The sequence below is a fragment of the Rousettus aegyptiacus genome, unplaced genomic scaffold, assembly GCF_014176215.1.
Source record: "Rousettus aegyptiacus isolate mRouAeg1 unplaced genomic scaffold, mRouAeg1.p scaffold_m13_p_8, whole genome shotgun sequence".
NCBI classification, from domain to species: Eukaryota; Metazoa; Chordata; class Mammalia; order Chiroptera; family Pteropodidae; genus Rousettus; species Rousettus aegyptiacus.
This window is the reverse complement of record NW_023416311.1, coordinates 5,716,450-5,732,266: the sequence shown is the minus strand read 5'-3', so window position 1 is coordinate 5,732,266 and position 15,817 is coordinate 5,716,450. Positions and strand designations below refer to the sequence as shown.

At 44.6% G+C, this 15,817-nt stretch overlaps 2 protein-coding genes across 2 annotated transcripts in view; both read right to left on the bottom strand.

The window, feature by feature from the left end:
* The window catches only part of SNX29 (sorting nexin 29), a 441,832-nt gene extending 440,540 nt beyond the window's left edge, over positions 1-1,292 (bottom strand). The window contains exon 1 of the mRNA XM_036226319.1: positions 1,207-1,292. The gene's annotated coding sequence lies outside the window, so the exon portion shown is untranslated. The remainder of the gene's footprint in view (positions 1-1,206) is intronic.
* Positions 416-15,022, bottom strand: TNFRSF17 (TNF receptor superfamily member 17). Its single transcript, XM_036226325.1, has 6 exons — positions 14,913-15,022; positions 14,573-14,768; positions 3,863-3,932; positions 3,483-3,606; positions 2,990-3,121; positions 416-1,456 (listed from the first exon to the last, which is right to left on the bottom strand). Exons 4-6 carry the CDS (start codon positions 3,598-3,600, stop codon positions 1,197-1,199), a joined length of 510 nt encoding a protein of 169 aa, XP_036082218.1. The 5' UTR covers positions 3,601-3,606; positions 3,863-3,932; positions 14,573-14,768; positions 14,913-15,022; the 3' UTR covers positions 416-1,196.
* Between the last annotated feature and the right edge of the window lie 795 nt (positions 15,023-15,817).

Genomic DNA, 15,817 nt, shown 5'->3' with positions numbered 1-15,817 from the left:
ATACCAGAATTCAAACCCAGAAGGCCTGACTCCAAGAGCCAGTGCCTTAACCACTATACTATATTGTCTCCTGTGGTCCTCAAGGTCCAGGAATGGAGCCATATTGGGCCCTAAATGGGTAAAAAGTTCCCACCAAGATTCCCCATATCTCATACCTGAGACAAAAGCCCCCAAGACCTTGAGGTTCTATACCAGTAGGCATCTTAATGATCAACGATCAATCTCTGCAGATTACCAGAGGGCATCACCTGTTGCATAGCCCTTCCATAAGGAGCTTTACACAATCCCAAGATCTTTGTACAACCCCTGGAAGGGAACCCTCCCCCTATAATGACTAAGATTGTAGCCCAAAGAGACGAGGAACTCAAATGGAACTGAACTGAAGGGAAGAGAAAAAAAAATACACCAAGATGTCTGGGTTTAAATCATGGCTCTGCCATTTACTGGACATATTACCTTGCTCTGACTTCATTTCTGTCGTGACTACAAAATGGAGATGATATGTTAATGATCCACCCACCCTGTAGTTTGTGGTATGTATTAAATGAGTTAGTACAGGTAAAGCACTTAGAACAATCCCTGGCATATCGGTAAGGCTATGTAAGTGGTAGCTATCATTACTATTGCCTATCTTTGGGTCTGAAAATGATACCGAGTATACTTTGATCATGGTTTGCATTTATACATATATGTATATCATTATCATAATGCCTGAGGCCTCCATCGAGCTGGAAGCTCACAGGGTCAGGAACTACCCATGCATTGCACACTGAATCAGTGTGGCTGACTCGGCTTCTCCTATCTACACAAATACATAGGATAACCTTGTTTTTCTTTAACGATAAACAGAAAAACTCAGTCTGTCCTGAAGTGTGCATGTGCATGTATAGGAGGGAAATGATCCGGCCTTAGAAACATGTGACTATGGATCTACACACTGCAGTGTTTTTTTCAGTGAGTCAAAAATTTAATCATGAAACCAATGAAGTTTCCACAGTTAAGCTCCCAACACTAATATAGAGAAATATCTATCTAACAGAAAGATTTTCAAGAAATTAGAGGACAGAAAGCTATACCAGAAAGTGATAAGTACAGCCGTCCTAAAGAGATCTGATACATCATTTTTTCCTTCTGACAAAAGATTTTCAGAGTGGCTCTACACCACTCGAAATGGATAATTATCTGGTAGAAACTGATTACTCCAACCTTGTTACAACAGCAGGCAGGCCACTGCAGTAGCCATTTGTTTTTGTGGTGACGAGGATGGTCGCGCCTTCCTCCATGGCTGGGAGTGGAAAGAAATGCTCAGAATCAACCTTTAGTTTGCTCTTGACACAGTCTTCACAGGTGCATTCTTCCACCGTGTACTCCAGACCTCTGGAAAGAACTTCCGCGCCCGTCCCGCTGTCTTTTCTATTTTCCGGGTCAGCATTAGCCTTGTTCTGGAGAGCTGATCCTGATTATGGAGAAACAGAAAAGTTAACCTAACCTAACCTTTTCAGGGGTGTGGTCATGACAGTCTTAGCAGTACACCTGCGGACTCAAAATAGTACCAGACAGATCTTTTCCTGCAAAACAAAGGAGCATGTCCTGCGCCAGAAGCAGACTGACACACCACAGGCCTGTTTGGGCTTGAAGACATGCTTTAGGGCATAGAAGGTTTTTCAGTGTTCGCTTATGTTGGCCCACATTTAAAAACCAAAGGCTTTTACATACAAATCTAGATGACTGGCCCCACTCCCTTTTTTTTTTAATATAACAAAATGTGGCTAGCAACTTGGAGCCGACATTCCTACATGGAAACGATTGGCTGGAGTCAGTCACGCCTGTCTCCGTCAGGCAGGGTGTGAGCTCCCCTACTGCCGAAGCCTCCACCTGGCCCACTACATCCATTTGTTACCCACCTGGCCCATGGGGGCATTGAGGTATCGGCCCTATTTTATACACATGAAATGACGAATTACCAAATGTTACGGTATACCAAAATCAGCCTGTGAATAACACATTAGAATTCAAAGTGAAGGTGCTTCTCTTGTCACATTTTGCAGATTAAATTTTTTAAATAAACTTCTTGTGATCACATAAGGGAGGAGTCTCCATTACATCCCCATTATATGCCGTGAAGATAAGTTTTACTACTTCCCCAGCCTTCCACAGTATAACTTCATCTCCCAGAACATCACAAAGTCATTCCTCACCTCAGACCCCAGGCAAAAAAAAAAAAAAAAAAAAAAGAATAAATTATACAGAACAACCATTTACCTCCCCTTACTGCACAAGAAAACAAGGTGGATGCTTACAGATTGTGCACAAAAAAGAAATGCACAGAGAAATAGGGCAATGGCTGTGGAGTATTTGGAAATCAGATCATGGGCAAAGGTGCTACAGAAATATCTTTATCTAAAGAAGCCCTTAAGACCTTGAGGGTCTTAAGAAACAATCACTTCTCTGGGAACATTCAGTTCTCTGGGACTGGTTCTCTACTGCTTATAAAAATAATAATCTCTGAGATGATTGTTCAAATAATCCAGGAGCAACTGGTTATTCATTTCTGGCATTTTTCAGCAGTTAGATGTTCACCCAAGCAAACAACACATTTGTATTAAAAATACACCTGCGGATCTTGCTAAATATACTTTTCCTGATAGTAGCAGACCTGGCTAGCGGTTTCTGATACTATGACATTTAACCAATATTCTAACTTTGGTGAAAGAGATGAGTGTTTCCCAAGGAGGCCTCAGTAATTCAAAAGAGTAACGACCCAGGGAAGAATGTGAGAGAAGGCTGACATTGTAGGACACCTGCAAAGAAGGTATAAACATCAGAAAGAAGACGGTTCCCTCATATCAAGAAGTTCCTTTAACAAAACTCCAACACACTCAAAATGGCTATAAGCGAATGAAATAGTCAATGTAAAAAGAAAAAGGAACTGAAACATGCAATAACCACCTTTTGGAAATAAATTTCAAAGACTGACCATCAAACCAACCTGTGCTTTTAATTTCATCCCTTAATGGTCGCGATCTCATCTTCCTTAGCAAGAACATCAGAATGAAAAGTGTCAAAGACGCCAGCAAACTCAGGCCCAAACAGGTCCAGAGGATGGCATTTGTTCCTTTCACTGAATTTAAAAAAAAAAAAAAAGTCAGAGAGATAATAGACTGATAACATCCACATCAAGTAAAGATAATTGCCATCCACCTTCCCTGATTCATCAGCATTGACTTTCAAATTTTAAATAACACTTAATTAGAAGAATTGATAAAATACTGGGTTGCTAGCAGTGCTGAATACAATTACATTCAGTTCTGAATAATCACTTTGTTCCTGTTGGTGTTTAAACAATTGCCTTGTTCCCGTTCTCTTTTTTTTGATTCAGAAAATCTCACCATCTTCCCTGTAATGTTTATTCTTTAAATAAACAGTCAATAGAGAGAGAATGCTTCATGGGAATGAATAATTGTTCAAGCAGTCGTACTTACCTGCATTACAAAAACGCTGGCATGTTAGAGGAGGGGTATTAGAACATCGAAGGTGACAAGGTGTGCAAGCATTCAGCAATCTGTCAAAATAATCACCTTGGATGCACTGCTGAGCCATCTGGAACTTGATCGTGAAAAGAAACAAGAAAATCACAGGAAGAAGAACATGGAAAGACAAGTAAAATTTCGTCAAGAATTCCTCAGCAAGGAAGCTACAACATTGAGGGGAAAAAATAAGCTCACAGAGATGACTTGGTTCTTCTGGGGGCTGCCTCCTTGTACTATGGCTAAAGATTTGAATAGCTGCTCTAATTCCTGTTGCAAAATTTGAGGCTTGGGTGGTGTAAGAGATGGGTGTAACTATCAAGCAAAAACCATACCTGAAACAGAAACTGCTTATTTATAGCGACAGTTTCTCAGCCAGGTGACAGTTCCAAGATGTAGACAAGCCTACGACAACAAGCAGAAGGTTCAATAAACATTTATGGAGCATGTGTTTACAAACTGCGCTGTGTGGTAGGCCCCAGGGAGCTACATAAGACAAGGTCTTCTCTTCAGAACTTACGATCTAACAGGAGATAAAAACTCACTCGAGTAACTCCAAAATATAATTGTAACCGATGGGATGTTGAGAGAGGGAAAAAGATATCAAGCAGGCCTACCAGGTTTTGAATCTAGGAAGAATTCCAGAATTCTGATAGAAATAGGGAAGTCTAGGGTAAAAGCTAAATTGGCCCAAGGGCTGGTGGGGACGATAGGCTTGGGGTATTATTAAAATAATCCATGTTCCATTGTTGAAAGTTTAGAAAGAAAATGCAGATGAGCAGATAGAAAAATATATATATCCATAGTCCTAGCACCCAAAAATAATCACTGTTAACATTTTGGTGTTTCACAGAGGTTACAGACAGGCCTGCTGATGTGTTCTTTTTGGCCCACCTCTGATATAGATTTTTCTAGAAGGATTTCTGTAGATGGATGGATGGATTTATATAATGTATTTTCCTTTTTAAGATAAATGGAATCACTTGTGTTTGCTTTTAACCATACCGAGTGAGACACCCATATAGAGGTCTCCAGAGACATCAGTGAGAAATGCAGCACTCAGTGAAAAATGCAAAGAAATGACTAACTCCAAATTCAATACAGTGATTATCTTACAGGAACAGAGAGGGTACAAAATGGTCATATTTTATTAAGCTGAATAGTGGGTAGGCTGGTATTTGCTGTGTTATTTGTTTTATCTTTTTCTACTTCTTTATAATTTTTCATATTTGTAAATAGCACATAATAAATATTAATAGAGTGATAATAAAAATAAAATGCAGGAATTTTAAAAAGCACATTTTTTTTTTTTAAATGAAGGACTCGAGCCTGGAACAGAGTTTAAACTTGGATATTGACCAAAACCTTACATTCCTCCAGGGTCCAGGCAGTGAGCTAAATGGTGGGAAAGCCGAGGTGGGGGACAACCAGGAGCCGAACAGACTGGCCCAGCAGGTTCCAGTCCCTCAATCTCCTGTCGAATGGTAATTTTTAGAGGACAAGCTAAGGACGCAGGAAAACCATGAATAGAGAAAGAGGAGGACAAAGATTATCTCCTATAACAGCCAAGGAAAGAGTTTCAGGACAGGATGGGCAGTGGGGTCAAATTCTACAGACGTCAAAGGTGATGCACTAAGGAAAGAGGTCACTGGCGACCTTTGAGTGTGTCAGTGGGCAGAAGCCACATTGTAGGTATTTAGGGAGTGGAGAGAAAGAGGAGGCAGCCAATGTGGGCCATGCCTGGGGAGTCTGGTGGAAACTGGAAGAATAAAGTTTGGATAACTCTTAGATAAGAAAGCACTGTTGTTTCTGACAGATACACTTGCTCGGATGCCTGAAATCACATGTACAAGGATGCTCACTGCAGCATCATTTGTATTTGCAGAGAGCCAATGTGGGCCTCACAGTGGACTACTACACAGCCACCAAAAAGAATGAGACAGATGTCTTCTGATCTGAACGATACATCACTGAGTGGAAAATGAAAGGTACCAAACACTGCTTCTCTGTGTTTACAAATAAAATAGATAGGGCTCGTATAAAGAGACATAAACATAGGCTATATCGGGAAAGATGCACAGGAAACTGATAGTAATTATTTCCTCTAGCAAGAAACAGGAAGAGTACAGTGGGAAAAAAAACTTACTCTTCATTAAAAAAATCTTTGGTACTGTTTGAATAATCATTCTTTAACAATGATTATTTTCAAAATAAGAATCATTTTCAAAAGCTGGTATCTTAGTCTGTTCGGAGTGCTATAACAAAATACCATAGACTGGGTGGCCCATAAATAACAGCGATTTATTTTTCACAGTTGTAGAAGTTGGGAAGTCCAAGTTCAAGGTATCAGCAAGTTTGGCCTGTGGTGAGAGCCCACTTCCACAGCTGTCTTTTCATTATAATCTCACATAACGGAAGAAGCGAGAGATGCCTCCAAAGCCTCTTTTCGAAGAGCATTAATCCCACTTGTGAGGCCTCCACCCTCATGACCTAATCGCCTCACAAAGGGCCCCCACCTCCCGACCCCACCACATGGAGGGTAGTTTTCAACATGTGAATCGAGGGGTTGGGGGGACACAAACGTTCAGCCTACAGCAAGTGGGGAGCTTGGAAGCGGAGAGAAAGTAGAATGAAAGAAAGGTTTCCTAGAGGTGAAGGGCATAGGCTAAGGAAAAAAGAGTAACATGTCAGAGAGACCACTGAAAAGCAGAAGCTGGGACAGTGCGAGGCCTGGAAACCAAAAGCAACAACTGAAGCCTGTCCCCAGGGACCCTCATGGGGCCTTACCGAAGCCCCAGAGGTTACTCTTCACCTGTAGGCCGCCCACAACCTGGAGGAGCCAGGCATGGCTCCAACCTCAGAGGTCATAGCAGCCCCTTCTTGGCCTGTCGCCAAGGCTTCAGGTATGCAGGGTGGGCTCCCGGGGCCAGGGCCAAGGGGCTTCACCTTCTCTCCCCCAAAGCGTATTCTCTCTATGGTCATCTCAAGCTTGAACACAGTGCAGGCCTTGGAGCTGCGCCATGCTGGAGGTCAGCCCGGAGAGGGTTTCGACGAAGCCTGTGAGGCCTCCCAGGCAGCTCTGGTTCCTCCCCTTCCCTAGGCCTGTTGTTGAGCATGTTCAGCTCCATCTTTGATTCCGTGGGGAAACCCCGGGATCCTTCCAATAAAGTCCCTTTTTGGCTTAAATTAGCCAGAGTCAGTTTTGGTTGGTCTCTAGCGATCCAAAAATAAAAATAAAATCCTTAACCACATTAAACAATTCTGAACTGATTCTCCCACTCATGCTTGAAATGTTGACAACCGACACCGATTGTTTCCTTTGCTCCTTGAGTTGGGGGTGATGGGTTAATTATGACACCTTGGGGTCAGGTGATCCTCCTCCATGACAGGTAAGTTAATGGGGAAACACAGACTAGGAGGAAACAGAGGTAAATGTGGCAAAGAGTTAAGAGAATGTTAAAGAGGATTAACATCCTCTTTCCACAAGAAACAACATAAAAACAAGTTAAAAGGAATTTACTGGCTTTGTAGCTGAAAAGTCCAATGGTAGAATCAGTTTGAGTGGCTTGAGTTACATCCGATAATCCCCTGGTTTCTCTCTGTCACTTGGCTCAGTAATGCCATCTTCTAGGTCCTCGCTCCATTCTCAGGTCCTCGCCTCATGGTCACAAGAGAGCTGCAGCACCTCCAGACCTCACATGCAGTAGCCCAAGAAATCTCATCTGCTCCCATGTTTGTTTTGTTTTGTTTTGTTTTGTTTTGCTTTGCTTTGGTTTGGTTTGGTTTGGTACAGTTTGGTTTGATTTGGTTTGTTTTTTGGACAATTAGTTTTCTTTAAATATTTCTTTGTAGGAAGGGACATCTAGTCAATTTATTTTTTTACGCCTATCATGCATAATTCATGGGGAATGGGTTCCCACAGCACAGGCTCCTTTACACTGGTTCTCACAAAGTGGGCTCCTCTGGGTGGAGCAGGCTGGCGCCAGGCACCTTTCTCTTTGGCTTCCTTCTTTTATTTCTTGATCATTTTCCTTCACACATTTCAGGACGCTGTCACGAGTCTTTGAGAGCTTCACATGCTCAATACATACGTCCATTCTCTTGGCAAGAATCTTTCCCTTCACTTGTTCGTTCGCAAGGCCAACCACATGCATGCTGGGTAACACTGCAGACTCTTTCAGTTTTGCCACGGTAACACTGGTGAGGCGTTCCTTTTCGAACAGTGCCCATTCCCTTGACATTTGCGGTATTGTCTTTCTTGTAAATTCACAGGCATGTGGCCAAAGTCCTTTCTAAAAGGCCTAGAGAACATATAGCGGGTACCTCTCCTCTTTCCCTCTCAGTGTAGGTCATTTTGGAGAATTACTGTAAGATGGCAGTACCAGCCCAAAGGGAGGCTGCCCCCATGGTTTTCAATGCGTTAACTTCCAAACCTAAGAATCTAACTCTAACTCACTCCTGAAATCCGGTCCCCTCTACCAACTGCCTACTTCGTATCCCCCCTGCAAACACTAAGAGGTATCACGAGCTTTATTAAAGTGCATTTGGACTCTCCGAAAGGAAGGGAGAGTATACTGCCTTTCTCAAACCCACTTGGTCCTAGAATGCCTTTTTTTTCAAAGACCACCTGTGAACATTTAGGAATATATGTTTCATGGAACACAATTTGGAAAAAAAAAATAGGCTAGTTTATTTCCATGATTCCCTCTAGTTCTCAAAGACTGTGATTTGGGGACTTAGCAGAAACACGATAAAGCAGAAGTAGCATAGTTTTAAAATAAGGAGATTTAAACATCTTATGATAGGATTTGTTGATGTAATAGCATCACCAAAAGCATAATGGGTCTGACCTCGCTCTCTGCAGAACGGAGGTACCACAGCCATCCCCGAATCATCTTCCAGCTTCAGCACTCACTCACAGGTCCAAAGAAGCAAGGAAACGCTGCTTCGAATGTCCAAAGACATTAATTAGCATGTTCTGCGAGGAAAATTCCATCCAACTAAAAGATTCTTTTTCCAAAACTACTAAACTACAAGCTGGTTTTCACAGCAGAACACTTTTCCTTGAGCAAATAACTCCAAACCAAGAGGGTACAATTTCTTCTAAGAACTTGAGTAGATTTTTTTTTGCTCAAAAAGAAAATCTAAGCCCATTGTAGTGAAAGTTTTCCAGAGACATAGAATCAGCAGAAAGTATACACAGAAAGAGATTTATTATAAAACATTGGTTCACACAATATGGAAGCTGAGAAGTCCTAAGATCTGAAGTCGGTAAGCTGGAGAGCCAGCAGAGTCAATGATGATGGTATAGTTTCACTCTAAGTCAGAAGGCCTGAGAACCAGGGGAGCTGATGGTGTAAATTCCAGTCCGCAAGCCAGCAGGCTTGAGACCCAAGAAGAACCAATATTTCACTTCGAGTCCAAAGGCAGGAAAATGTGCCAACTCAATAGTCAGGTAGGAGTTCCCTCTCACTCAAAAGAGGGTCAGCCTTTTAATTCTACTCAAGTCTTCAACTTATTTGATGAGGCCCACCCACACTGGGAAGGACAATCTGCTTTTTGCAATCTACTCATTCAAATACTAATCTCATCCAAAAACAGATACACCCAGAATAATATTTGGCAGGCCAGAAAATTCAGGAAAGAACTGATATTACAAATATCTGGACACCCATGGCCCAGCCATGTTGACACATAAAATTAACATCACGAGGCCCTTGACTACACATCTAAGCTTTGCCTTCTCTCAGCTTCCTTGAACAACCTCTGAGTGTGCTCTGCCTACTTGGTTACCCTGGGAGCAATGTCTCCCAGAATCTCCATGCCTGTGTGCTTCCAGGAGAAAGTCAGCCAACAGAGGAACATGAGTGAGACTTGCAGAGCATGTGGGAAGCGGCAGCCACTGTTCTGCAAAGGACGCCATTGTTGCACACAGCGAGAGATGGTCACAAAGGTGCCTAATGGGCTCAAGTATATCCTCAGTCTCCTTTGCTACACTTCCAGCTCTTCTTCCCAACTGCTAGTCCTGCTGATCAACAGCAGCTCCAGCTTCACCTCCAGATGCTTGGCTCCTGAGCCACAGAGACAGGGCCTACACAGAGGAGACCTGGACCATTCTACGAGTTCCCCTCCGCAACCCCATGTTAGCATCCAGATGTTCCTGATTTCTCAGATCAGCTGGCCAGTTACTCTTCTCGTCCTCGCCTCCCCGGCTCCTCCCAAAATTTAGGAAGGTCTGATTCCTATAAAGTGTCCCTTTTGGTGGTGACAGCTCTCTGATCAACCCTGACTGATGCACGTCTTTAATCTTGTTGTTTTGAACTTAATTTAAATATTCACGTAGAACTGTCCACATCCTGCCCGAAGAGTGACCCAGCATTATGATTAAGGTACAAGTTTTGGACCAGAAAAATATGAAGCACAGATTCACCAAATAGTTCCTGTGTGGCCTGGGGCAAGTAGCTTAACTTTCCCAAGCTTCAATTTCCTTATCTGTAACAATGTCCTTGATAACAGTACTGACTTCCTGGAATTGTTGCAAGGATTAATTTATAGAGCACATAAATTTACGTGCAAATAATCTATGAACACAGTCCCGGGCCCAGAGTAAGTGCTCAGCAAACTTTAGTAATTTTCTTATTAACAAGAAGCTCCTTAAATAAGATAATAAGAAGAAGAAATCCTGCCTTTGGATTTTCTTATTATTCACAAGAGTCAGTCAACCTCTGAGAAGGCTGTTTGCCCAAGGCTGACTAAGGCAATATAACCAGAGAGAGATCCCACAACTGGGGTCATTGCAAAACTAAAGCCAGGACAATAGCACTGTGTGTTAAATGCTAGAATTGCAAGGGAAGACAAAGCACATGCAAAGCTAGAGGGCAGGATACGTCTGAGTTTGAGAAGGGAATTAAGGCAAGGGGTTGGTAATAAGGTAATGAGTAGCAGGCAAATGCCAAAGTTCCCTTTTTGCAGGATGACTGTGTGTAGCACGGAGCAGGCACAGTGGCCTACAGGAAAACTACAAGTCCAGACCAAAACCCTTACCTTTTCTCAAAGTTAAGAAATATCATCCAGAAATTCACATGTTGTTGTAGTACTGCATCTCTAGCTAGATGCTCTCAACATCATTTACTTTGGTGGTTAACAATTGTATTTATTATGACACATTACTTTGGTAATTATTATTTATTTAGCCCTTTAATACTCCAGTGTATTTAAATAAATATAAGCATGCATGCTTTTTCTCTCTGTATGCTCTTATATGTACTATATAAAAGCCCATTTCTTGCATAGTTTTGGATAATTTCTTTTTAACTACTTCAAGACAGATATCAGCAATCAGGTATGTGTAGCAAATTTTAACAAGGAGTGTGGCCTCTCCATATGTGAATATAGACACCTATAATACTGAATATTATGCAGCTGATCAATATGTTTTTAAAGAATAAGTACAAGATAGAGAAATAGAAAAGAAAAAAATGTGTTCTTACTTAAGTAAAAGATTGTGTATATATAAAAGATTGAAAGGAAATTCTCACAAATGCCCTCCAGCCAAAGACCATCGAGAACACACTATAGTTGAGCACTGACCCAATGCAAAACCATGGGGGACCGTGAGGTGTCTCAGAGCCAAAGACATGGGCACATGACCACCTACAGAGGTCACATGTCTTGTACTGGGTTGAATGCTCTGCTGTTACCATCTTGAAATTCTTAGCGATTTTTTTTTAACAAAGGCCCTGTGTTTTCATTTCGCCCTGAGCCTCATAAGTTATGTAACCAGTCGTAGGTGACTCAATGAGAGAAAGTTAGTGAGTTCTTAGATAGATGAATGATGAATGGATGGATATTTTCAGGGACTGGCTCACGCCATTGTGGGAGCCGGCAAGTGTGAAATCAGAGAACAGGCCAGCAAGCTGAAAATTCAGGGAAGAGTCGATATTGCAGTTTTTAGTCCAAAATCCACAGGGCAAGCCAGGCAGTCTGGAAATGCAAGTAGAGTATCTATGTTACAGTCTTGAGGCCAAATTCCTACTTCTCTGAGCAGTCTCAATCTTTGCTCTTAAGGCCTTCAACTGATTGGACGAGGCCCACCTACATTATGGAGAGTAATCTGCTTTATTCAGAGTCTGCTGATTTAAATGGTAGTCACATCTAGAAAATACCTTCCCAGCAACATCTAGACTGTGTGACTCTGGTGGTCACTGGAGCTCCTCCCAATACTACAGATCCCTCCTGAACACGAGGCAGGATTAGACTTTCCATGCCCCTCTTAGAAGTTACAGATGGATGTAGAACTTGCTTTTGATGAAGGACATGTGAGCAGAAGGGGTGTGGCTCACTTGAAGGCAGGAGCTGTCAGAGCCAGTGCTTACTTCGCCACATTCGCTTTCTCTCTGCCATGGTGCATGGCACTGCCCCAGGCAATGTCAGCTCTGCGGGCCTGAGTTCCAGCGGGAGGATGACGAAGTATGGAGCTGACTGACCCGGGAGGGTTTGTGTTTCCCAAAATTCATACGTTGAAGCCCTAGCCCCCAGTGTGATGGTATTTGGAGATGAGTCCTTTGGGAGGTGACTAGGTTTCAATGAGGTCATGAGGGTGAGGCCCTCATGCTGGGCTTAGTGCCCACGTAACGAGAAAATCAGAGAGCTTGCTCTCATCCATGGGAGCACACAGTGAAAAGGCAGCCAGCCGCAAGCCAGGAAGAGAGCTTGCACCAGACACCACATCTGCGGGCACCTTGATCTTCAACTTCCCAGCCTCCAGAACCGAGAGAACTACATTCGCGTTGTTTAAGACGCCCAGCCTATGATATTTTTGTTTCAGCAGCCTGAGGTAAGACGGACACATTGTGTGAACGAGATATGGGTATTGTTTGCTGCTGCAACATGACCGCATCCACCCTGACTGATAACGGAGTCCAAAACCATGGTAGTAACCACTGAGCAATACCGCCCCTTTGCCGCCACTAAAAACTTCTTTATGAGAACTAAATATTACTGAGCAAGCCTTTTCTCATGTACTGCAGTTCAAAATGAAAGACACCTCAAAAGAACACAAAACTAACCAGAACGCAAAGGAACAGAAAACACTAAGCCAGGAACACTGGCCCTGTGGTGTACCCATAAACTGCGGATGGTTTCGTTGCTTCTTCAACTTGAAACAGAGCCGGGGGGAAGTTGGCCTCGTGCTAAGATGAGCCGGAGGAGATGAAACAGCTCAGAGCCAGGATCTAATGAAGCACAGAGCTCGGAAGCCCCGCTGAGCGAGTCCTGCACCCGCAGATTCCAAGGCAAAGATATTGGCGCGTATTTCTCTCCCCCTTACTTAGATCTCTGTGTGCCCCGCAGAAGCCTTGATCGCTTGTGGACATGAAAAGGCTAATTTGATTCAGGGCCATGTCTAGAGGCCCTCTGCTGGTTTTCCATGACGACCGCCTTTGAAGATCAGTTCCTCTGAACTCCTGCTTCCTCCCAGCGCCATCAGAAGCGCCACATTCGGTCGGCTCTTTAGACTTTTCCAAAGCGGCTTCTCTCCTGGGTGTCCTGATTGTTTGCAATGGTAAGGCCCACCGAGTCAGAGAAGTTTGATTTCTCGTTTTTCAATTCACTGACTTCTCCCTGTGACACAGTTGGTCCTCGCTCTAAATACCAACAACCACAAGACACAGAGCATGCTGACAGTGCTGTGTGCAGCATTAGATGATTGATACTCCCATTTCATAAGTACTGATCACATGCCCACTACATTCTAGGGGCCATGCCAGGCACCAAGGTACGGCCGTGAGTTCATTTTAGATGTGGTTACTGCCCTAATGGAGTTTACAGTCTAGTGGCCGAAACAGAAATAAAATAAAATAAAATAAAAGCAAAGAGAAATGAAAAAGAAAAAATAAAACAAAGTAATAAAGAACAGATGATTGTGAAAGTGCCATCTCAGGATAAGCATGGTGCTAAGGCGCAGACTAAAAAGAGGTGAGGTCTTGAGAGGGAAGTGGACAGGGGAAAGAAACTCCATCATCGGTTGAAGGTCCTCCAAGAAGCAGTCACCAAGATGGAATTAGACCGCCACAGGTTTGGGGGGACAACACTTTTGAAGAATAAAGGTAGGAAGGCAGAGAACGGGGAGAAACTCCAAACCGGAATGCAGGCCTCACACCACTGGGGGTGGAGGTGGGGATGTGGGGGGAGGAGGGCAAATGGCAGCAAGAGTCTTGCAAGACCACGAAGGCTTTGGCCAGCCCACTGGGCAGCTCTTGAGCCAAAGTCGCCCATCGCAGGAACCCTGTGCCTCGCAGGAGTGGGCCTGGTGCACTAGGACCGCGCTCAGGCCCGGCTGGGAGCAGCCGTGGGAAGCTTCGTCTCGGTGTGAAAGCAGTGGCCAGAGGCGGCAGCCGGCGTGGTCAGTCGAGTATGCCCCTGCACGCCTCAGGGGTCACCGTCTCGGCCACCACAGTCTCTGTACACGTATGGGGAGTGGCCCTCCATGATTTCCATGGAGGAACTTCAAAGGGGGAAATTAGCGGTTCGCACCAAGGCTTCTGTCACTGCAGATGGTCTTGAGGCTGCAGCCGGCCCTCACCCTTTCCTCCTCCGCTGCTCCTCCACACCTGCCCTGTCAGCCAGCACCTTGGCCTATCTTGATGGCCTACTTGGCCCAGACCTTCATTCCTGAGAGGTCTGAACTCTTGCCAAACCATACCTTTCTCAGGCTGAGGTTACTGCACAAGTCATTCACAGTTTTAGTGGGACAAGGGAGAACCAGGAGACCCCCGAGTAGGTCACCTGGGTTTCATACACATTCCTCCCACTACATCAAAGCATCCCTGTGTCTTCCTGCTGATCAGTGCCTACTAGTACGGCGATTTCCCTTTTCTCCTGCTGCTCTGGGCTCAGGTGTCCCAAGTGTCCTGGTACAGCTGCTAGTTCAATGACACCCTTGCTGTGGCTCCCATCAAGAGTGCACCCACTGTGAGGACCAGGACCTACAACTTTGCAGAGCCCAGACTGTCAGAGACGGAAGCGGACAATCCCCAGTGGCTTACTGCAAGCGATGGTAAGTGAGAGGCCTCCTGCTTCTGGCCCGGTATCCTCTTCCGACTGGAGACACAGCATCACAGAGTGGTCTCTGTGCTTTCACGCATGTGCTGCATCCTGAAAGATGACCGCCCGCCTTTCGGAGCGTGGCATAGAAACTGGAGTTTCAGCAAAGCAACGTTCTATGCGAACGAACAGCTGCTTCTGGACGGTATAGAATATAACCGGACCATTGGTCCCGCGCCCACTCCTGTTCCTCCCTCACCACGAAGCCGGTCCCCTGGCCAAATGTGGAATCCCACACCCATGGATCAGGCATTCCATAAGTCTCCAGAAAGTGGCACTGACCCACACGCCACAGCACAACACCTTTAGGTAAGGCTGAAGGAACGAGGTGCTTCAGGACGTCTGCTCAGAGGAATCCTGTGAAGGAGGTGTTGTGGGGTGAACTGCGTCCCCTGAAAAGATATGTGGAGGTCCTCTGGTACCTGTGGATGCAGCCTACTTAGAACTAGGGTCTTAGACGCAATGAAGGTAAGATAAGGTCATACCAGATTAGGGTGGGCCGTACACCTTGGCTGGTGTCCTAACAGGAAGAGGGGAATTTGCACACAGACAGACACAAGGGAAAACGCCATGTAAACACAGAGGCAGAGATTGGAGTGATGTGTCTACAAACCAAGGACCGCCAAGGACGGCCTGAAGCTGGAAGAGGGGAGGACGGATTCTTCCTTAGAGATACGGCCCTGCCCACATCTTGATTGCAGACTTCTGGCCTCCAGGAGAATAAATTCCTGTTGTTTTAAGCCACCAAGTCTGCAGTACTTCATTATGGCAGCCCTGGGAAACAAATACGAAAGGTGAGATTTTGTCTGAGACCCACTAGATCAATCGAAGCCAGCCGTGCCAGCCACCTGGCAAAGGGAAGGGCAAGGTGATGTCCCTTAGGCCAGAAGGGGAGCAGATCGGCTGCAGGACCTGAGAGAGGGCCTGTGTGACTGGCGCATGTCAGAGGTAAGAATGGAGATACAGATTAGAAATCACATAGCAACCTACACGTTTCTACATATGTGTGTGTGTGCGTGCGTGCGTGCGTGCGTGTGTGTGTGTGTGTGTTTGCAAATGCACAGAAAATATATGGAAGACACAGGGAGATACCAACACCGGTACCTCTTGACCTTGGAACAAGAAGAAAGAGGGTCCCAAGTTGGGGGTGGGGGTGAGTAGCAGGTCAAGGAACATTAACATTTCAT

Coding starts and splice junctions, on each gene's coding strand:
- TNFRSF17 (XM_036226325.1), bottom strand. CDS start 3,600: ATGGCTCAGCAGTGCATCCAAGGTGATTATTTTGACAGATTGCTGAAT. Junction 3,122..3,482: donor CCAGCGTTTTTGTAATGCAG/GTAAGTACGACT, acceptor TTTTAAATTCAG/TGAAAGGAACAAATGCCATC. Junction 1,457..2,989: donor GGATGAAATTAAAAGCACAG/GTTGGTTTGATG, acceptor CTCCATAATCAG/GATCAGCTCTCCAGAACAAG.